Source organism: Dermacentor albipictus, unplaced genomic scaffold, assembly GCF_038994185.2.
Source record: "Dermacentor albipictus isolate Rhodes 1998 colony unplaced genomic scaffold, USDA_Dalb.pri_finalv2 scaffold_22, whole genome shotgun sequence".
NCBI lineage: Eukaryota > Metazoa > Arthropoda > Arachnida > Ixodida > Ixodidae > Dermacentor > Dermacentor albipictus.
In genome coordinates this window covers 4,613,433-4,636,353 of record NW_027225576.1, presented here as the reverse complement: position 1 = coordinate 4,636,353, position 22,921 = coordinate 4,613,433, and the positions used below count along the sequence as shown (strand labels likewise).

The 22,921-nt window shown below is 44.5% G+C and overlaps 1 protein-coding gene across 2 annotated transcripts in view; it reads left to right on the top strand.

Annotated features, from left to right (window-relative positions):
• RpL35 (Ribosomal protein L35) overlaps positions 1 to 22,358 on the top strand; it is a 343,229-nt gene extending 320,871 nt beyond the window's left edge. Inside the window, exons 1-3 of one of the 2 annotated variants that reach the window (XM_070529494.1) lie at positions 2,286 to 2,370; positions 2,776 to 2,912; positions 22,062 to 22,358. In XM_070529494.1, coding sequence (XP_070385595.1) covers positions 2,368 to 2,370; positions 2,776 to 2,912; positions 22,062 to 22,293 — 372 coding nt within the window. In that variant the 5' untranslated portion in view covers positions 2,286 to 2,367 and the 3' untranslated portion in view covers positions 22,294 to 22,358. Of the gene's footprint in view, positions 1 to 2,285; positions 2,371 to 2,775; positions 2,913 to 22,061 lie in introns of those variants that run through there. The other variant, XM_070529495.1, reaches the window with a different exon arrangement.
• The last annotated feature ends 563 nt before the right edge of the window (positions 22,359 to 22,921 follow it).

Genomic DNA, 22,921 nt, shown 5'->3' with positions numbered 1-22,921 from the left:
GCACAGTGAATTAGGCGAAGTTAATTAAGGTACAGTTAATTAAAATAGAGTTAAGGCCTGGACCTTTGGTAGTGGCAACGAATTACATAAATAGATGAACTAATTTATTAATTAGTGAATTAAGAAGTACACTAACAATTATTGGATAACTTTTAATAATAATGAATTAACCACGCATTACCTAACTGGGCGGATTTATAATAATTTGAATATCTCAAAGCTACGGCAAACATTACCTTGGTTGTGCCCAGCTACGCGGCATTCGCATATTTTAAAACTCTGGCTGAAGTTAGCTGGGACACACGGTATATATACACACTCTCAGCACTTCATTTCGGGATAAAAAAATGAAGCTAGCACTATTTCTTTCATCAGAGCACCGCATTCACAAATGCAATGTTGAAACCTACGTGAGCTTTGCTCCCTTGCGAGCAGACTTGCACATTCAAAGTTATCGCTGCAGGAACGGAGCATATATATGCATTCGCGTCACTAAATAAAATTGGATGATACGGCCCGTAAACTCTTCAAAACGCACGCGGCATTTAAAACGCATAAGATTGTCGCAAAAATGCACCGAGACTGCAGCAAAACACGCATATATACAACGCGCCAAAACACATACACAACGGACAGTGCTTCGTCGCCCTGTCCGCGCCGTGCTGACCGAGCAAAGTGCGACAGCAGCGCCATGAGATGCGAGGATCGGTGGTGGGTCCACGCAGTCACGGGAGTTTGAAACACGACCTACTGGAACTCCAGACCTGCACAGATATCCGGCTTCTATGGGAGCAGCTTGCGCCCACTTTCGTTCAACCGACTGCCGTAGGTGGCGCTTTTATAACCTGTTCGTCTGCTACGAGGTGGGCTGTTGTGCGGCGTTGTAAGTAGTACGGCAGCTGTTGTGTTGCGACGAACTGCTTCTCTAGTTGACGATTTTTGCTAACACAGTGACAGAGATGTCACAAGGCTTTGATCGGTCACTTGGCTCCAAAAGTTGACTCACCGAACCTAAAAAATGTCGGAGCGTGTAGTCCGCTGCTCTCTAAAATAGCGTCAAATAGCCGCTCCCACTGCCTTTTTCAAGGAGATTATTATAAATCGCATTGAGTATAGAGTTCGCAACGTACCCAACAGTTTTATTGTACACGTTGTAAAATTCGCGTCTGCGCTCTTTAGAAACTTGAAGCCACCGTAATGTTCGACGACAGAACGATTACCACTCATTTTAACTCTTAAAAGTTGTCCGTGAATGCGTCACGAGTTCAAAAAGTGAATTACGCACACAGCTTCACTGCGTACGTATCTTCAGCACCACCGTTATGCTGCCGCCGTACTACGCGGAAAAGCTAGCTTTACCGTTTGAAAAGAGTTCCGTGACACGATTTTTAAGGCCTGCACTGCAGCACGTTTTAAAGCACTGGGATCGCTTAATTTTTTGCAAGCTTTCTACTGAGCTACACATCCAACGATATTAAAAACAAGGTATGCTCACCTTCCCTTAAAACAGAATCGATCAGACTATTGCACATATCGGGTGGAGGACTTACTAGTGAATACTTTTACTATACTTTTACCAGATCATCTTCCTTTCACTACGGCACACAGTAGTAAATCCTAATGTCATCTACGACATTAGGCTGTCTGTAATCAACTAAAGAAAGCTAGATTATCCTATGAATCTTTTTAAACAATTTTTCCAGTCTCTTAAGGAGGCTAGGAAAGCGAAATTTATGCCGTTGATCTAGCATTGCAGCGGCCACCTATGCTCGTTGTTTACATTTCTTGCACCGCTCATCCTCTTCTAGTTTCACTATTCAAACGCAAAGCATTCGCAAATATGTCTTCCTTTGTAAATTTGTGAATTTATTCATTTACCGCCAAAACAAGCGCTTTGTGCCTGCCGAAATGGAAAGACAAGCGCTGAACAGATCGCAGAAGCAGACGACAGCGAACAAGTTATGACTAGCGCCACTCTGCTCGTACGTTCTTTCCCTAGCGGCAAAAGGGGCGAACTAGACCAGGCGTGCTGGAGGAGGGAGATCTGTGCAGGTTTGTAGTTCAGTAGGTCGTGATTTGAAAACTGAACCTAGTCTAGTAACGTTGACTGTAGCCGTGGATGAACACACCGACAACCTAAAACAATAAAGGTAAAAAAAATACAGTAAATAATTGTGGAATTGAAATAACTTAAAAATAAGCAATAATAATAAGCAAAAATTACTATTCTTTATTTAAAGGCTTATTTTAAATATTTATTTTAATAATTAGTATGCGTAAAAAGAGCGGAAGAATTGCTTTTGGGTGCGGGGCAGCACCACCTTTTCTCTTTTCATTTCGGATCGTGCTGCAAACGCCCGCAAAGCAATGGTGAGTGTGTGCCTAATCTGTAATCATCCTAGTTTTTCAACACTTTTATTCATAGTAATTGATTCTGTGCTTTACATTGATGTCCCATTTAGGCTCTGAAAGTGACATTGATTATAAGTGTGACCCGAGTATCCTCATCGAGTCTGATGTTCGGCGTCCGTGCACCGCAAGATATCACATGCATGAAAATTGTCTGCCCCGTTTGTGATTGTTTAATGCGACGAGGGGCATAGCCCTTCCATAGTACAGTACGGCAGTTATTTTTTCATATATCTCGCTGGGAAGAGCTTAAACTAGCGCTTCAAGTTTTTATTTTGCAAGTCTAATGCTGAGGCTGATCAGCGTTCGCCAGGCCGCATGGTCGGTATGGGATTGAATGATCGGAATAACAATTCCTTACCGCAGGCCAAGGTTAAGGCTCGAGAGTTGCGGGGTAAGAAGAAGGAAGAGCTGGTGAAGCAGCTCGAGGACCTCAAGCAAGAACTGGCCGCGCTGCGGGTCGCCAAAGTGACCGGCGGAGCTGCGTCCAAACTGTCCAAGATGTAAGCGAACTGCACTTCCCATTACCGTTCCGCAATTCGCTTCGCCGGAGCGCTGCTGCTTACGAATAAGTCAATAAAAAAAAAAAGCTAGCAAAGCCTTAGTCGAGATTAGTTGGGGTGTACTTAGAACGTGACGCACACATTGATCAACGAACCCTTTCTTGGCGGCCTCTTGCTTGCCAGTGCCGTTTCAGGCGAGAAATGTACGATAAATTGTTTCACGTTGTGTGTTACCAAATAGCCCAGCTTGTTTTTTGCAGTCTGACCGCAGAAGTACACGGTGGCAGAAACGCCATGTCGTTAGTCGCCGTAACGTAGCTTGTGTCTGACAGAGCACGTTATGACGATGACGACAACGTTATATGGGTGTTTTGGTAACGTTACGTTGTCTTCTGTCACATGCCGACATCGTAGCGACCAATTTCGTTCGCATGCTACTTTCTCTCTTCTTTCGTTGCAATTACGGTCGTCTTACTCTGCTTCGCAAGCAGTGCGATTAATAGCAAAATTTCACGGCATATAAAGTTAGATGTTGCAGCACCTGTATTGAGGAAATATGGTTACTAACTTGCGATGTGCAGGTAGCAGTATGTAGGCCTTCTCACTATGCACTAGGTGCAAGTACCTTCAGGATTATTCTGTAAATAAATACCAGGGCTGGTAGAATGTAAGGATGCCTTTTGCTTGATTCTAGTCCTTATCGCCCACTGGCAAGGCATGGAAAGGAATAGCATTGGAGTGGCATCGTTACATTATCCTGGCCCTGTATTTCATTCTTGTTCATGCAATGATGATAGCTGTGGCTTATACCTTTCTTGCACGAAATTTAAGGGTTGGATGAAATCCAGATCTGGCAAATACATTGTGAAATGAAAAGAATTGTCTGAAACAATTTTTTGTTCTACTTGACAGGCTTCCCCCGACAGATCTGGGGGAAGGGCACACAGGCCGGTGCTATCCTGCACTCTGCTTGCTTTTGGCATCACCGGCTCCATCCTTTATTGCTGTTGCACTCTATTGCCGAACGTTGTTGTTGTTTCGAGCCTGTTCCCAAATGCACTCCAAATTTCCTGTCATTACTGTCTCATAAACTTCAGTTCGTCTCTTGATCAGCATTACTGTAGTTGATTTCCACTGATTTTACCATATTTAAACATCCCAACAGGTGACCATACATTGTAAACACCTTGTCCACACCAATGGATAGACTTGCACAGTACATTTATGTTACCACTGCCCACATCCTTTTAAGAAGGTTTAAGGGGAAAGGATGTGATAGTCGTGGAAGGAAACGTGTAGAGATGCCATGGCTGAATATTGTTTAAAAATAAGAGTTTATTTCTTGAAAAACATACAAAATGACTTAAAAGCTTCTGGATGTATAGCCAATATGGCTAGTTGAGTATACACCACAGTTTACAGTAATCTGTTGCATTGTAGATCTAGGTACTTATACACTGCAGCATTTGACTCTTAGTACTCCCGGGTATTGGAAGTTGGAGGTATGGCACCAAGGCAACCAGTAGGGAAGCTCTCCCAAGGAACAAAAGACCTAATAAACGAAAAAATATGAAAGTGCCCAACTCGAGAGATCAGACGGAATTCGCTGAACTGTCAAAACTGATAAGTAAGGGATATTCAAAATTATAACATGGGAAATATTGAGGAAGCAGTAAAAGTTGCCCACATCATGAAGTCAAAGAAGAAAACTTTGCATAGGACAAGGCAAGATGTACGCACTGGAAGCGGTGAAATGGCAGCAATTTCGATGATGTATTAAAAGCAGCAGAAAAATGTTATACTTACCTGTACAGCACCCTGAGCAGCCATGCTACTACCCCTATTTGAAGTAGCGATGAACATGATACAGAGGTTCCTTCTGTAACTAGCGATGAAGTTAGAAGGGCCTTGCAAAACATGACCTGGGGGAAAGCGGCAGGAGATGGAATAACCGTTCATTTAATCAAAAATGGAGGAGGTATGCTGGAAAACCTTGTGGCCCTTTGTGTGCTCTGCCTCATGACCAAGTGTTCCAGAGAGATGGAAGAATACCAACATTATACTAATCCTTAAGGGAGACAATTCACGAATTGAATTATAAACCCATTAGCTTGCTTTCAGTATTGTATAAACTGTTCACCAAGCTAACTTCCAATAGAATCGGGCAGTCAATCAAGGGACCAGCTTGGCTTGAAGTGACATTTTACAATGGATCGCGTCATCAATTGGGCCATTGAGAAATCTGCAGAGTGCAGTCAGGCTCTATATGGCTCGCATAGATAATGAAAAACCATTTGATTCAGTAGAAATACCAGCAGTCGTAGAGGCATTGTGTAATCAAGGAGTGCAGGAAGTATACATGAATATCTTGGAAAATGTCTACAAAGATTCCAGAGCTACCTTGATTCTTCACAAGAAACAAAGAAAGATACCTATAAAGAAGGGTCAGGCAAGGAGACACGAACTCTCCAGTGTTATTAACTGCATGCTTGGAAGTATTCAAACTATTAAACTGGGAAGGCTTGGGAATGAGGACCAGCGGCGAATATCTGAGCGAGTTCAGTTTGCAGATGACATTGTCCTGTTCAGCAACACTGTGGCCAAATTGCAACAAATGATTGAGGACCTTAACAGAGTAAGTGTGAGAGTGGGGATGAAGATTAATGTGCAGAAGGCGAAAGATAATGCTCAGTAGCCTGGCAAGGGAGCAAGAGTTCAAGATTGCCAGTCAGCCTCTGGAGCCTGTGAATGAGTATGTTGACTTAGGTCCGTTACTTATGAGAAATAAATTTACAGTAGAAATGCATTGGAGTGCATACAGCAGGAATTATCAAATCCTTACTGGGAGCTTACTACTGTTGTGAATAAGTGTACTATCATTAATTTTACCTGTGCTAACATATTTTTGCCACTAATTGAGACACAAAAAAAAGGAAGAAACATAGCTGACAGCACTTCCATCTGGTTTATTTTGCGCTCGCCCAGCAATATACAGACATACATGCATGTGCAGGCTATTCACAAACCTATGATATCCAGCGGTCTTCGAAAATGAGAGCTGGAGTGGCACATTTGGCAGCGCATTGCAAGGGCAGCATGTGCTAACCACGTTTTCATGAGATTGGAATTCTTTGCAAAAGTAAGGGTCAGACAGCATGTGAGCTAATGGAAGCTTGTTATATAAAAAAAAGAATAGTTCAAGCTGTATTAGTGACACGTCTGTTAGGCTTGACCAATCAAAGGCGAGCTTGTTCGACCGCTGGATGTCATAAATTTGCGAAAACCCTGCCCATGCATGTATGTCTATATATTATATACATAGCACCCAAAATAAATCGGTTGGAAGTGCTGCCCATGCCATCGTCTATATGTTTATTCCTTTTGTTGTTCCTGAATTTGTGACAAAAAGATGCCCTTCAGCAAACACCAACTAGGCCATCAAACAGTTCTGTTGCTAACATAGGGGCCAGAAACTAGGGAGTTTTAACCAAGAAACTTAAGAACAAGTTAAGGACAGCATAAAAAGCTATAGAAAAAAAATTTTAGAGGTAACGGAAAGAGCGGGGTGTAAATCAGAGAGCAAACAAGGATAGCCGATATTCTAGTTGACATGAGAAAGAAATGGAGCTGGGCAGGTCATGTATTGCCCAGTGTAGTTAACAGGGGGACCATTAGAGTTACAGAATGGGTGCCAAGGGAAGTGCAATCTAGGATGGCAGGAAACTAGGTGGGGTGATGAGATTAGGAAATTTCGCAGGTGTAAGTTGTACCCCTGTGAAGCGGGCAAGTGCACATCGGGTGACATATTAGGCTACATGGTGCTAAACGGGAAAACAGCTCAGAGTTTAAAAAAAAAAAATGGCAACAGCCTAAGTGCACATTTTTTCAAGGTGCAGATTAAAATGAAAAACTTCTAAAAAGTGATTGTTTTACGTTGTAATATATTACCATATAAAAACCATAATGTATGTTTTCTCAACAAAAAGAAAGAATTTTAATATTAGTGTTGCAAGTCAAGGCCAACCAAGACGAATGTCTAGCCAATCCAGAACAGCACGGTGGTGGCCAACGATACTGCATTTGATCCTGCTAAAATAGAATATGAGCGACTTCTGATTATATTGTGAAAAGCTGTTCACGAACTAAAATGAACTTGTGTCCTTTTTTTTTATGCATTACATTTTATACCATTCAAATCACTGGTGGCGAGGCTATGCATTTGGCCAGAAAGCGTGTCCCATGAACGCACTCCGACCCGTGTGCACTCTTCGCCAAGTACACTCCACTTGCGATGTTTAAATTTGGCAAAGTACACTTAAACAGAGTTACATTTTCCGTAAGTGCACTTAACTTGCCCGCTTGACAGGGGCATTGAAATCGGCTAGCACAACACAAGGGCAATTGAAGATGACAGGGAGAGGCATTTGCCCTGGAGAATAGTGATGATGATGACTGGAAATTTTTGTTGGAAAGTCAAAGGGAGTAAGCAATTTGGTATGACAGTGCTGTGCACTCGTACATGGAAGTTAACAGGGGTACAGACTTACTATGACATATACCCATTTGAAATATTCGTATTCAGAATAGCCACAGTCAATTTCATCACAGTTATCATTGAATGCACACATTATTTCATTGCATTCCACTTCCAACATTTGCTGGGAGTGCCCTATTTCTAATGTAAAAGTACCGTATAATGCGGAATATAGGTCGACCCCCTTACATTGAAGCAAAGAAGTCGACATAAAAATTATAAGGCACAAAACTGTTTTATTTAGTGGTGCCGCCAGAGTCGTCACCTGCTCATTCGTCTGAGCTGTCTGAACTCTCGTCCGAAGACGACTGCTTTTCGCTGGCTGCGTCCCACAACATGTCATCCTTGGTGCCGTCCAAGGAGTTGCTAATGCAACACTTCTTGAATGCCCGCACCACCATATCGTCGGGCAGCGAGTGCCAAGATGTGACACCCATGTGGCCACAGTGGCGAGAGGTGGCCGGCCGGTTGGAGTCTTCGGGTTGTCGCCGGCCATCCACTCATTATATTCTTCACGGACACGGTCTTTAAAGGGCTTGTTGAGCACGACGTCCAGTGGCTGAAGGGTTAGGGTCATGCCTCCTGGTGACGGCGAGTTCCGTCCTCCCGTCGCAGAGTGCCTGCTTCACACCTGCTGTCAAGTGCCTGCGAAAGGCATCCAAGACGAGCATGCTCGGACATCGCAGGAGTGCGCCGGGTCGCCAATTCCAGACGGTCTTAATCCAATTGAGCGTGAGGGCCTCGTCCATATAGCCCTTTTCATTCACGCGAGCGACAACATCCCGTGGGAAAACCTCTTTCGGCAGCGTCTTCCTCTTGAATATTATGTACGGAGGCAGCTTTCTGCCGTCTGCAGTACACGGGAGCATCACCGTGAAGCGCGAATGCTCGTCTCCTGTAGAAAGAAGCTTGACTTCTTTTGCGCCGCGTTCGTACGCTGTGGTGGGTCGACAGCATGTCGAACCACACCGGCGTTTCATCAGCGTTGCCGATCTGTCCCAACATGTAGCCATGCTGCTGCCGGAGACGGATAACATAGCGCTGGAATTCGACCAGCTTGTCCTCGTATGCCTCTGGCAGCTTCTGGCAGATTGATGTGCGCTGTCGAAGTGCAAATCCCTTGCGTCGCATGAAGCGACGAACCCAATAAATGGAGCCCTTGAATTGTTCCTTGGGCAGTCCGGATTCTCGGGCGATCTCAATAGCTTTGATGCGGATGAGTTCCGCTGTCACTGGCAATGATCTGGCACGATGCTCGCGGACGAAATCCGCCACCTTGTCTTCGCGCTCCGGGTGTACCACGCGGCGCCCGCGAAAGGACGTCTTCCGCGCATTGCAGGCAGACAGCTTGACTTTCTGCGTTGCGCCAGTACCGGACGCTTTTTTCCGACACGCCGAATTGCCGCTGGGCAGACATGTTCCCATGCATTTCAGCATATTTGATTACTTTCTTCTTGAACGCCGCGGTGAACTGACGTCACGTACTCGTACTCATTTCGCGGGTTGTCGGGAAATTTAGCTACGCCAGGAACGATTGCTGCACAAAAGGGAAGATGGCGTCGGTCCAACTGCATAGGCCGCGTCGGTCGTCAAGGAGGCGATAACGATGCGGATGCCGAAAGGTCTGCACTCCTACATGTTGCCAGATGACTATTCATGTTGTGCCAAGGGCCGGTATATAAGTCGAGGGGTGACCTTTTAGTAATATTTTTTGGAAAAAACCTCGACCTATATTCCACACTATACGATAATGTTTTTAGAAGATGGGACTCGCAAAAAACTTGCCCTCTGCAACGTGATATAGCTACATCTTAGATTAATATTGCGAGATATGCTTTTTATTTGCATATTGTAGTACAATACTGGCCAAGATGCACTGCCTTTAGGGAAGAGTTTGCTGTCCATTTTTTGTGTTGCATGTTCTGGTGAGCAAAAATTATCATTGGTGATGTCATATTTCCTAGGCGATGTATCCCTTGTGTAGGCTTAAAGGGGCCATGAAGTACTTTTTATCAAAATTGTGAAATGCATATAAAGTTAAAATAAGCAATTTCAGAAATACTTTGCCGCAAAATCTAATTCAGTACGTTCAGAAGGCTCGGTGCTTTGGTTCCTACTTCAATGCGTTGCAATGCAGAGGCTACGGCAGAGCGGGGGCATGACCACAACGCTCCGCCTACTAAATGTCACCGTGGTGAGCAGTTAAGTTTGATTTTGGATGTTCACATAGACGCCACTACTACAGCTCTTGATGAATAGATGGATGTTATGAGCATCCCCTTTGGTGGGTTGCGCCACCAAGCTCTTGCTACCATACTGCCTAATAATATCCTACCTAGGTTAAACAATGAAAAAAGAAGAAAAAAAAAACGCCACGGACTACCACGCGCAAATTTTCGGATCCCCTATTGCGAACTGTGCTTTTGTACGTCTCCTTTTTTTATCGTTTCTCTACTTCCACCAATCCTCCAGTCACCTCTTACTAATGTCTATTTGGAACATGTTTGCTTTACCACTGCTCCCGCTGAACCCAAGGGCTTCAAGGAGGCCAGTGGTGCCTAAATCGACCGCTGGCTAGACGTCTTCACATTCTAATAAAACCGTTTCCCTAGCTTTACCGCAGCAAGCACATGCTTCTTCTTCCTTCTTATATCTCGCTTTATAGGTGTGTGTTCTAAGGCATCCCGATCTCGCTTTGAAAAGTAATGAGCTTCCCTTTGAGTTGTCATAAATGGTTTCTTTCCTGATTTCGTTTTTTCTTCTTAAGTAGTTACTCATGGCACGTTTCTTTTCCATTGCCGCCACCCATGAGATTAATTCAGCTTCTCTGGCTTTCCGCTTGAGCTTTGTTGTTGTGTTGTCCACCCTACAGGCCGCATACTTTCTGGTAAGCTTCCTAGTTCTTTTCCTCCACTGTGAATCAATGTTTTTCCTGTATAGATACCTGAACACTCTCCCAGCCCATATACTTTCTTCCATATTCCTCAGCCGTTCTTCATACTCAATTTTACTGCGAGCTTCCCTCACTTCAAAACTAGTCCAGCCCATATCACCCTGCACAGCTTCATTTGTAGTCTTCCCGTGAGCGCCCAATGCGAGGCGACCCACTGACCTTTGGTTCCCATCGAGTCGTGATTGTACCCCTGATTTAAAGCAAACTGCATTTCCAAAAGTAAGTCCTGGAACCATTGCACCTTTCCACACATACCTCGGAGGACCTCGTACCTATTGTATCCCCATTGCGCTCTGTGCTTCATTATGGCTGCATTTCTCTTCCCCTTTACTGTTATGGTTTTTCCCTGTGTTTCCATATATCCATTGCCTTCGTTTATCCATATACCAAGGTATCTATATTCTGTTACCCGAGGTATTTGGCCCTGTACCTCCACTGTCTGTTCACTGTTTTCACTGAATACCATAACACCTGATTTTCTAACACTAAATTTAAAACCTAAATTGTTACCTTCCTGTCCACAGATATTAGCCAGACGTTGCAAATCACTTTGCTTGTTAGCTAGCAACACAATGTCGTCCGCATAAAATAAACCTGGGAGTTGCTGCTCTATTACTGTACCCGCCTGTTTGTATGAGAGATTAAACCCGATATTACTTGCTTCTAGCGCGCTCTCTATCCTCACCATGTACATCACAAACAGCAGCGGGGATTAAGGGCACCCCTGCCTCAGTCTCTTGTTGATATGAACTTTCTCCTTGCTCCTCATCCCTTCCCATTCAACGCAAACGGCATTTTCTAGGTAAATCTCTCTCAAAAGCTGTAGACAATCGTTACCTAAGCCTTCCCCTTCCAGAATATCCCACAAAATGTTGCGGTCTACGTTGTCGTAGGCTCCTGTAATGTCTAAAAAGGCCACATACAACGGTCTGCTTTCTGCTTTTGATATTTCAATACACCGAGTAAGAACAAACAAGTTATCATCCAAACGCCTACCTATTCTGGAGCCATTCTGAAGCTTTAATTTGACTGCCTGCATTGCTAGCCTGTATATTACGAATGTAATGGTCAACGGTCTACACGAGTGAATTCCGTCTTTCTCCCCCTTACCTTTATAAATTAAATTCATTCTACTTAGTTGCCAACTGTCTGGTATTCGTCTATCTTTTAAAGTTTTTTCCACTATTTTAACCAGAGCTTCCTTACTCTTTGGTCATCATCATCATCAGCCTGGTTACGCCCACTGCAGGGCAAAGGCCTCTCCCATACTTCTCCAACAACCCCGGTCATGTACTAATTGTGGCCATGTCGTCCCTGCAAACTTCTTAATCTCATCCGCCCACCTAACTTTCTGCCGCCCCCTGCTACGCTTCCCTTCCCTTGGGATCCAGTCCGTAACCCTTAATGACCATTGGTTATCTTCCCTCCTCATTACATGTCCTGCCCATGCCCATTTCTTTTTCTTGATTTCAACTAAGATGTCATTAACTCGCGTTTGTTCCCTCACCCAATCTGCTCTTTTCTTATCCCTTAACGTTACATCTATCATTCTTCTTTCCATAGCTCGTTGCGTCGTCCTCAATTTGAGAACCCTTTTCGTAAGCCTCCAGGTTTCTGCCCCGTAGGTGAGTACTGGTAAGACGCAGCTATTATACACTTTCCTCTTGAGGGATAATGGCAACCTGCTGTTCATGATCTGAGAATGCCTGCCAAACGCACTCCAGCCCATTCTTATTCTTCTGATTATTTCCGCCTCATGATCCGGATCCGCCGTCGCTACCTGCCCTAAGTAGATGTATTCCCTTACGGCTTCCAGTGCCTCGCTGCCTATTGTAAATTGCTGCTCTCTTCCGAGACTGTTAACCATTACTTTAGTTTTCTGCAGATTAATTTTTAGACCCACTCTTCTGCTTTGCCTCTCCAGGTCAGTGAGCATGCATTGCAGTTGGTCCCCTGAGTTACTAAGCAAGGCGATATCATCAGTAAATCGCAAGTTACTAAGGTATTCACCATTAACTTTTATCCCCAATTCTTCCCAATCCAGGTCTCTGAATACCTCCTGTAAACACGCTGTGAATAGCATTGGAGAGATCGTATCTACCTGCCTGACGCCTTTCTTTATTGGGATTTTGTTGCTTACTTTATGGAGGACTACGGTGGCTGTGGAGCCGCTATAGATATCTTTCAGTATTTTTACATACAACTCGTCTACACCCTGATTCCGTAATGCCTCCATGACTGCTGAGGTTTCGACAGAATCAAACGCTTTCTCGTAATCAACGAAAGCTATATATAAGGGTTGGTTATATTCTGCAGATTTCTCTATCACCTGATTGATAGTGTGAATATGATCTATTGTTGAGTAGCCTTTACGGAATCCTGCCTGGTCCTTTGGTTGACAGAAGTCTAAGGTGTTCCTAATTCTATTTGCGATTACCTTAGTAAATACTTTATAGGCAACGGACAGTAAGCTGATCGGTCTATAATTTTTCAAGTCTTTGGTGTCCCCTTTCTTATGGATTAGGATTATGTTAGCATTCTTCCAAGATTCCGGTACGCTCGAGGTCATGAGGCATTGCGTATACAGGGTGGCCAGTTTCTCTAGAACAATCTGTCCACCATCCTTCAACAAATCTACTGTTACCTGATCCTCCCCAGCTGCCTTTCCCCTTTGCATATCTCCCAAGGCTTTCTTTACTTCTTCCGGCGTTACCTTAGGGATTTCGAATTCCTCTCGACTTTATTACTCTTTGGTCCTAGTTCATTAATCAGCCTAACGGGAACCTAGTCTAGTCCCGTGGCTGTGCGCTTAGGAATTTTCTCTTCCGCTTTCTTCCAGTTTAAATTTGTCAGCACCAACTCCTTTTCCACTTGGGTCTCTTTCATGCTCTTTTTTTTCTTCAAATACAACCTCGTCATTGCCTTGGAAAGATTCGGCTGTTACTTTTTGGATGTAATTTATTGCTGCTTCTCCTTCCAGTCTGTTTTCATCTTCGTCTAGGATATGCTGTCGTCTTGTTGTTGACTTCCTGCCTAATAATTTTATGTGGTTCCAAAATATTCTAGGTGCGGTCTTTTTTCTCTCATTTATTTCTGACAACCAACGATCACTTTCACCTTTTAATTTTCTTGCACCAGTATTTGAACCATAGACTTTTTCTCCCGATATATTTCCCATTTACTGGTTACTTCATCCTGCGGCAACTGCGCCTTCTTTGCCTGCCTGTGCTCTCGAGATGCTTTGTCGTTCGGCGACAGAAAACATCCTCGGCAAGCCGCAGTGCCCTCTGCCTGTGGACTTGTCGTGGCACCCCGTGGCGGCCACAGTGTCTACGCTACATAGCAGGCCGCTTTTACATGCAAATGTAGTGTGCGTGTGCAGCATTTGTTTTGTACACGACAGAGCTTGAGTGCACGGTCGCACTCATATGCTCTAGTCTGGCTGTGCTACGTGGTGCAAGCCGACATTGTCCTGCAGGAGCTTGACTGATGGATAGTAGTTGCATCCAAATTGCGCATTTTGAAGCGCTATCAATAGCTCAGTACGTAATGGAGTCTGCTGAGGTGTCTTACCAGGAGGGAGCGCACTCCTGCCAGTTTGCGTGTGGTCTGACCTCAAGTTTTGCCTGGTTCGAGGCTAGTTGAGTGTTCAAAACTAGTCGAAATTGGCAAGATCTAATGGTTACGACAACGATAAGCAATGTGGCCAAAGTTTAATTCCTGAGGCGTGAGCAGACAATATTCTGCTTCTTCCAGAAGTATGTAATTCTTATTGAAATGCAAAAGCAGATGTTTTGTTGCACAGGGATGGAGGCGCTGCTCCGTCTTGTGCCAAAACACTCATAAATTGCCAAGCTTAGCAGGATGTGCGTGTTAGTGGCAGCCGCTCAGCCATAGATGTGCATTGGCTAGTGCTTTGCCCTGCAATCCGCTACAGCGTTGGCCTCTTTCGAGGTGTGTTTGTGGCATATTGTAACTAGGCCACAAGAAAATGAAAACCGTTTTGGGCTATACAATGCATTACAAATGTTTTATAAAAGTGTTACACGTTTGCGCATATGCAGACCAGTTAAATATGATTTGAACTGGTGTTCATTTCATGGGGCAGTCGGAAAGGAAATCCACGCTGAATGAATAAGGTTGTACAGTCTGCTCAGAATGTAGCATATCAGTTTCATTATACATGTTAGTACTAGATTTTGTGCCCTATTAGTACATCCACATCAATTAATAGGCAAACGTCGTGTGTGTGATGTTCTATATTTTGCACCTGCACCACATCCTGTCACCGGGATGATAGTGCACCACACTGACACAACCTGCTTGCTTTCATGAAACTTCTTGGTCACAAATATCCTGTGAGAACTGCAATTGTCATGCACATTTGCACTCGGGGTACATTATTTTCAGCCCGGCCACATCACAGAAAATCGCTCTTGCTTCTGCAAAAAGCAAGCAAGGATGTAAATTTTTGTATTTGGTCAAGCTTGAAAGCCAAATCATGGTCATAGTTAAAAATTTAGTGAAACCACAAATCTTAAATTGCACTCGCGCCAACAATGTTCACAGTGTGACTTGCACAGGTAGTCCAAAAATTTTAATAACCCATTGTTCGGTGCATGAAATATCCATTGCCATTTTACACTGGCTTTATGGCACCTGTGGCGGAACCACGAATAAGCCTGAATAACAGAGCTAATTCAAAATATTGGTCGCAGACCTGACAGCCAGTGAACATTTTTATCCCTTTGTTTTCAAAAATAGCTTGGAGTTTTTCTCGACAAGCACTGGCAAACGTGCAATGACCAGTATGTCACTTCATTTATTCTGCGGTATTCTGCTATCTTAACTGAAGGTTTCCAAGAATTAAAGATTACCAGAGGGCATACACGAACAGTGTTCGCTACCTTGATGGGTGTTCATGGGGGCCACCGTGAATATTTGTCATTCGTTGTGCATGAATAATTTAACTAAATTTATAAATTCACCTAATTGATGAAAAGTTTGTGGATGACTAGAAATGACCGATGACAGCATGATGCATGAACTTTGTTTAACGAGAAAAAAGTCCAGTGAAATAAATAACAAAACATGCTGTGTCCATGACGCTTCTGTGCACCGAAGATTGCGTGAATCTTTGCGTGAACCTTGTCAAATAGGCGCACTGGGAACGAGCGGCCACGCTTTTTTCTCGCCACATCAGCAGTTTTTGGCATGCATCTTCGGTCCCCATCAATCGCGAAGTTGCACAATCTTGTAACAGTTGGAACTGTTGCAGGACCGTGGCTGAGGTTTGCCATGTTTGTAATATACACAATGCATCTGGAACCACTAATATTAATGGTGCAGGGACGCATTGTAACATAGATTAAAAAAAATTGCAGGCTTTTCTGTTTTTCTTTTTGTCCAAAAAAAGGACTACACAAGACGTAGGTCGCTGTATACACTGTAATCAGTCATTTCTCGACGTATTCCACAACCTTTGCATTGACACCTTTTTGAACAAGTATGGTAATAAATGTTAGTGCATTAAAATTAAATTAGTTGCTTGTTCACAATAATAATAAAAAAACTTAAATAGCATTACACAAGCCTATCACAGAGTGGCCACTGTTCATGGAAAAACTTCGGTTCTCCTTTTATTAGCCACATTTGGTCAGCACATTTAGTTTGTAATTTAATGATGGTTCCTGATAAACCTGTATGGGTCCCCTTTGTATCTCATTGTACAGTTTGGTAGATGAGTTTCCCCCGTCATGAATTTTGCTCGCTTGATGGGCTTCCGCAGAGCTGATCTGTCATAAAGTAAGTGTTCTGCAATGTCAAATAAGGAATACCTTTTGTTCATATGCCTGTATTTCGCTCATATTGACCTGTACTAAGATGCTTCAAAACACATATTTACCGATCCAAAACAGAAATTCATGCTCCAAACCTACTTTAATGTGCCAAATTTGCTATTCCAAGAGCTGCTGCAATACTTCTTTGGTTGCTTCCATCCCTGCTGACATAAGCCTCTTTATTAAACACTGTCTATAAATATACACAGTAACTGTAGGAAAAAGCACACTGATAACACCCTTGACAGATGTCAACTGTTGGAATATAGCAGCTGCATATGGTAATATGCTATATTACGAAATAAAGCAGCCCGAATAGAGTGAGTGAGTTTCAGTTAAAAAGAGTGTTTGATAAAATGTGACTCCTCTTGAGCTCCAAGTGTCGCATATGACTGCTAACTTCGGCTGAAATGTTCACAGCAGCGTATGCTAGCTACGGAGTTTGTTTTTTCACCAAGCTTGAGGTGCGGTTCAGGAACCCTTTAAGGATTCTCACAATCTAGATCAGAGTCTCTGCCAACCGGGAAAACTAGGAATTCTCAAGGATTTTGAGTAGTCTGGAAAAACTCTGGGAATTTGTGCTTCTATTGGGGAAAATTAGCTGTAATTCTATTGAAAGGGAACGAAAGTCACGTTAATGCTGGCCTGAATATCAGATTTATCGTAACGAATGGTCTTTGACGCTGCATCGTCGGCTGGAGGAGTTGCCAGAGTACAGTCAAGGAGCGACTTTCCAGGTGCCAGATAATTCGGACGGCTTTTTGGCACCACTATGTACCCCATAGGGTCAATGTATAAGAACTTCTGAAATTTTGGACGCAAGAACCCTTCGCCATCCGATTTTCCGGACTTTTTGCCATGATCGCAGGTCTGAAACGGCATTAAAGGGAAGCTGAAGAGTCTGTCAAATTCAATAAGACGCTCATATACGGATGCGGGAACCTTATAAACCATGTAGGTAAAATTTAGGGTTTTTTTTTTTCAATTAGGAGCGACGTAATCGTCGGTTGAAATTGCGCTGTAGCTCCGCCCCCCGTCGAGTGAGCGAGCGGAGTGGAGACTGGAAACCGCGGTGTTGTGACGTGAACTCTAGTGTTTCGTTCCTTCGCAGCGTCCGCGACCGTGCCTGACCGCGCTTGTTTCTGCGTGCGTGCCATCATAATCTGCTTCGATCGACCCTGCATTCCTTTGTTGGTGCGTCTGCGTGTATGTAGAGTGGTAGTCAACGTGCGTAGTAGTCAACGTGCGTAGTAGTCAACGTGAGTGGTAATCAACAGATGGTCACTACACGTACTGCATGAACCGGGAAGCTTTTCACGCATTTAAACCGTCTTTGTAGATTGCCGACAGCTTTGGACAGCGCACAAATGCCGACGATCGCATCCCCGCTTACGTTCCACGAGGAGGCATGCAGGAACACAACACTACAGTTGTTTGACCGGAAACGAGCTCACTAGATCGGCAAAAGATCGGCAAGATCACTAGATCGCTTTGCAAAAAACATACTCACCAAAGAGCATTTCCAACACGAGGAGATCCCAAGACTTTGCTTTCGTTCGCGTCGAAAGCACTGCTCGCACCAGCATCGTTTGCTTCTTCGAAAGGCCGGCTCTTCGCAATCGGTTCGTACATGTAGGGAGTAACGCCGAACTCCTCAGAAAAACGCAGTCTCTCTAAATTTTCCATTACCGTCTCAGAAAAACAGCACCAAACTACCTGGCACCGCGCTTCATGTGTAGCGGCAGCGGTCGGTTACTGGAGTTGACGTCACGAGGCGCACCGACCAATCACAGGTGGAAACGAGATGCGCGAGCTGGGCGTGTCCGCTGCTGCACTTTTCGTCGAAATAAAATATATTTGCGCTTTCTTTCGCTCAATTTCGATACGATATTCGAATTCGGAGGGTTGAAAACCATTATGTGCAGATGTTGACTCATTTTTTCTGGAAAACCTTTCAGCTTCGCTTTAATAGAGGCCACAACCACCGCCATTTTGATAACTTCGCTGCCTCGAACCGGCACACTCGCACGCAGATCCGCTGGCAGCCGGAGCCACCATAGTGACAATGCTAGGCCTAGCTGCTTCAAGGTTCAGTATTAAGCTTCTTGCCGTTCTGTGCCGTGTTTTTCATTGAAAGAATTCGCCACTGTCGGCAATAGCACTGACACCGCCTTTGCGGTCATCTCGATTGGCTTCAAAGCTGGGAAAGCACGGCGCATTGCATAATGCCAGTTCCTGAAAGTCAGCTTCACCTCATTAAAGAAATGTTACGCTGTGGAGCATAACAAGTGTGGGAAGAGGCAACTGTCATGGGACACAGTATGTATTCCTTCTGTTGAATTCCAATGGCGGAGTCGGAGCAGCCGACGGACTCCGCGAGCGAGCACTCGACTCTGGCACAGAGCAACGCCTCCAGATCCGCGAGTGGAACACAACCTGCGCCGCCGGAGCAAGGCAGAAGCGGAAGTTCTATCACTGAGTTACCCAGAATACCTTGCGTGTTGTCATTTCCTTCCGCTGTTTGTTCCCAGCACCGCCGCACTGGTCACTTGTCTCTTAAGCGCCGTTCAACTGTTGTTTTTTTTAAAGTGCGGAATGGATGTCTTGTCAAACGTGCAGCAGCTTTTGCTTCCTCGCGAGTCGTGACCGGTGGCACCTCCCAGCAGACAAACGTGGTAAAGGAAATACGTCGCGCAGAGTTCCGGTCCACTCCGCCGATTTTGGCGAAGCATCTTTTTCTGCTCCATGGAGTGGCTCCCGCTCTGAATCCCCTCCGACTCTCTCATTGGAACACCTTACTCCCGCCCTCACTCTGCCATTGGAACAAACTTGCTCCGAAGCGAGTAGAAAAACTTGCTCCGACTCTGCCATTGGAATTCATGCGTTATACACCGCTGCACCTGCCATCTTCTGTCACAGTACGAGCACCGATATGCCTAATAAGTGTACTGGCAGGCCTTCAGAGCTTTCTTGGACGTTCCTGTGGCGATCTGAGCCCTTAAGGGCTGTAAAAGACATGCATTCATTTTTTCAGATGTTTTCGCAGCCCCTAGGGAGTCCAAAAAATTGGATGCTGACTGTACAACTATCCAAGAGGTTGCTTCAAATAGTCAGTGTGGACTATTGGAAACAGCCAAAGGAGAACAAGACGACAAGGGACCTACGCATTGAGAAATGAACGAGAAAGGAAGCATGCCGCCACTTTTTTGAAGGAGCTTGCACTCTAAGAGCAAAGTGTTGGCCGACACCGGGATGCAGGTGTCCCTCATCCAAGCAACAAACTCTTTAAAACAGTGAAACGCTACACTGAGGTGTTGAGCATGGGCTGAGAGTATGTCAGGACAGTTGAGGTTGACTGAACAGTTGTTGCGAGAGAATCTTACTTGTGATAAAGTTTGGGCCTCATACCAATTAGCTTGCTATCAGTTGATAGAAATAGCTCATATTCGAAAATATTCTGTGTACATCTTTTTTATTTGTACTTTAATGGGTTTTACTATTTCTTTTCAAGCTATTTTATTCGCTGTACATTTTACTAACTACTATTCAAACTGGATTAAGTTTTTTTTTTAATTTTTAACATGCTTGCTAGAGAGTGACACCATTAAGCGACATGATGTAGAGAGCCCGTCTTGACATAAAACGAAAGTTCTGTGTCGCTCACGGAATATTGCAAAGGCACTCGGGGAAAACCTGGAAAACTCGGGAAAATTTGGAAATGTCAACTTGGTAGACACCCTGTAGATGAATAAAACTAGACGTTTCATTGCTGAAACTTGTTTGAGGAGAGATAAGTAAAATCTGCCTTACAATTTGTTACTGTAAGTCTAAATTCAGACTGCCAGTTTGTGGCTAAGAAAACGGGACAGATACTGCCATGTTCCCAGAAACTCTCCCTCTTGGGACCCAAACAGCTTAAAGTTCTGCATTATTGTCAAGGTGAATCCTTATTTAGAGAAATAAGAATAACACATAAGCAAAGTAAATGTGAACTTCTGTGCTTGTCTTTTTAGTGCTAATTCACCTCAGTTAGACCTTCTTTAAGGCAAACTTTCTTTTTGTTCATGGGTCAGGGCAAACACAAGATGTGCCTTGCATTTTGCAATTTCATTTGTTCCTTGGGTCCCCATTAAATCCATGCCTCCTATAGCTATGTGTGCATTATGTGCAGCAGTGATGGTACACTAAAATACCAGTGCCAGAACTAGTCTACTTTCTAATGTTGTGACTGTAGCTTGAGGATAGCACACTGAACTCAAGCTTCTCCTCTTTGCTTTTGTGGCACCTGTATTTCCTGGAAGCGCAGAGGGATTAAGAGCAGGCACGTCACATGTTCTTGTGCATTCTTGTCTCCATGATTAATACTAGTTATAAACAGGGATACTGTTGAACTCGAAAACTTAGTTTTGAGAACTTTTTCTGCACAAAGACAGCCCAAATATGCAGAAGTACTTCAGAATCCATGCCGCCCTTCTGGTGCTGCAGTTCGGGCTCAAAATTGATAAGGGGGCAAATTTACTGCATCTCCATTGGTGTCCATGTTAGGGATTTCAGTATAGCTCAGTTTGTTGCAAGGAGGTACCATATGGATTGGCACCTCCAGGCACTGCATTAGTGAAACCTCGTTAAACCGTAGTTGGCTGGAGCTCAGAAAAAGTATATACTAAACGGTAGTACTGCTTAACCGAAATAGCATGAGATCGCCCACTTACCTGTCAGAAATGGAACTCGGAGAAAGTACGATGAAAGGGCAAAAACGTGCACTATTTATTCACTTTGCGCGACAAGTTATTTTCGTTTGATGCCGCCGCGGCCTAGCAGCGACGACAGCGGCCTCTTACTTATTAAAGCTGCGAGCCAGCTTTTCAGCCAGCCCCCTCTTGGCAAACACTCGCATGGCAGATTCCTCGTTGGCATTGCATATTCTCAGTGCACGCGTTTGGTAGCACTGCAGAACTTGCTGGCCGCCTTTTTAATGCAGGGTGCTGTCCTTGTCACGACGATTGCATTCATGAGGCTGATGTAATGCACAGCTTCTGCCACTGTTGGGCCGAAATCGCCTCTGCTGTCGCTTTCCGTGTCCTCATCACTGTCGTTAGGCGACACTTTGGCAGCAACAGAGGCAACAATGGCGAAAAGACGACCCTCGTAGCCGACATCTCTTCGCGGTTGCAGCATCACTGCCGAGCAACTTCTTCGCATTCCAAATACCACACACCGTAGTCAATGGTAGATCCTCGTCGCATGCCAGCACCGACTTCGTGTTACGTTGCAGAGCCCGAACAATGTCAAATTTTTCTTCTATGCTGAGAGCACCCGGCGCTTTTTATCCAAGCTTTGGCATGATGTGAGTCCTAGCTTGCACAACATCACAGCGCTCTTTGGCAAGGCACCACAGCACCGAAATGATGTTGATGCTGATGTGGCTTCACACGCAAATGCACTGGGTGCTTAGAGGCCGTTCTGATCTCTGAGGCTTGTTGTTCTGCCAGGCCGCCCGATTGGGACAACGTACCGTTGTGATTCCGCGACGAAGAGTGGAAACACTACATGTTAACAGATAAGAAATAGGCTGGTACGGTTTATGCAGGTACAAAACACATTATGTTCAATGGCCACTGTGTCGGGGATTTGACTTCATTTACTACTTTTAAAACGAAACTGCTGTTTAAGCGGGTACGGTTTAATGAGGTTTTACTGTAGTCACATTGCAAGTCTTATTCTTACTGAGCCATTGAAACGCAAACTTTGTTGTTCTTGTAATAGGGCACAGAACGGAGTTTGGCTGCAAAGTGACTCACTGCTGTCTCGATCATTTGCAGCCGGGTGGTGCGCAAGTCTATCGCACGAGTGCTGACAGTCATGCACCAGACACAGAAGGAGAATCTGCGAAAGTTCTACCGGGGCAAGAAGTACAAGCCCAGGGACCTGCGGCCAAAGCTGACTCGCGCCAAGCGCCGTGAGCTCACTCCCCATGAGAAGAGCTTGCGTACACGAAAGCAGGCCCGCAAGATGGCTGCCTACCCTCCTCGCAAGTTTGCCCTGAAGCTGTGAGCGCCACCTTGTGTACAGTGACAACAGTAAAAATGGTGGGATCTGCCCACCCCTTCCAGACTGTCTCTGTGTGTGTGTGCTTAGTTGATAGCTTGCCCTGGCATTGCCTATTTCCACTTTGCTTGTGCTCATGGATTTCCAGAGAAATTCCATGGCATTGAATGCAGGCTCTTGGTGTGTGCAACACTACTTTGATGGGAATTTAATGTATTTTGTAATCATCCATTTCATTTCCCATCCAATTTGCCCTTCATCATTGGTCGAGATGTCCGGGTTATTTCTGGGATTGACTCAGCACTGTGGATGGTAAAAGAATGGAAAGTGGAATGTTACAAAATGCAGGGTCACATGCAAGGACATGCTAAAGAACGTTGATTTTTGTGTTAGTGGTTTAGTGCACCTAATGGTGGAAATGGGAACCATAAGGTCTCTGAATGGTGAGGTGGTCACTTTGGTGGGAAGCAGAAGAAAAAAATTATGCAGATCCCACGCATTGTGGGAATCGATCTAAGCAAAGCTTTCCGTGCTGGATGCTTTGACTATAATTAGCGGTGTTGTTGATCGCTAAAGCTTAACTTCTTCAACGTTCGGCCTTACCACGAGAGTGGTGAGTTGATGTTAAACGTTA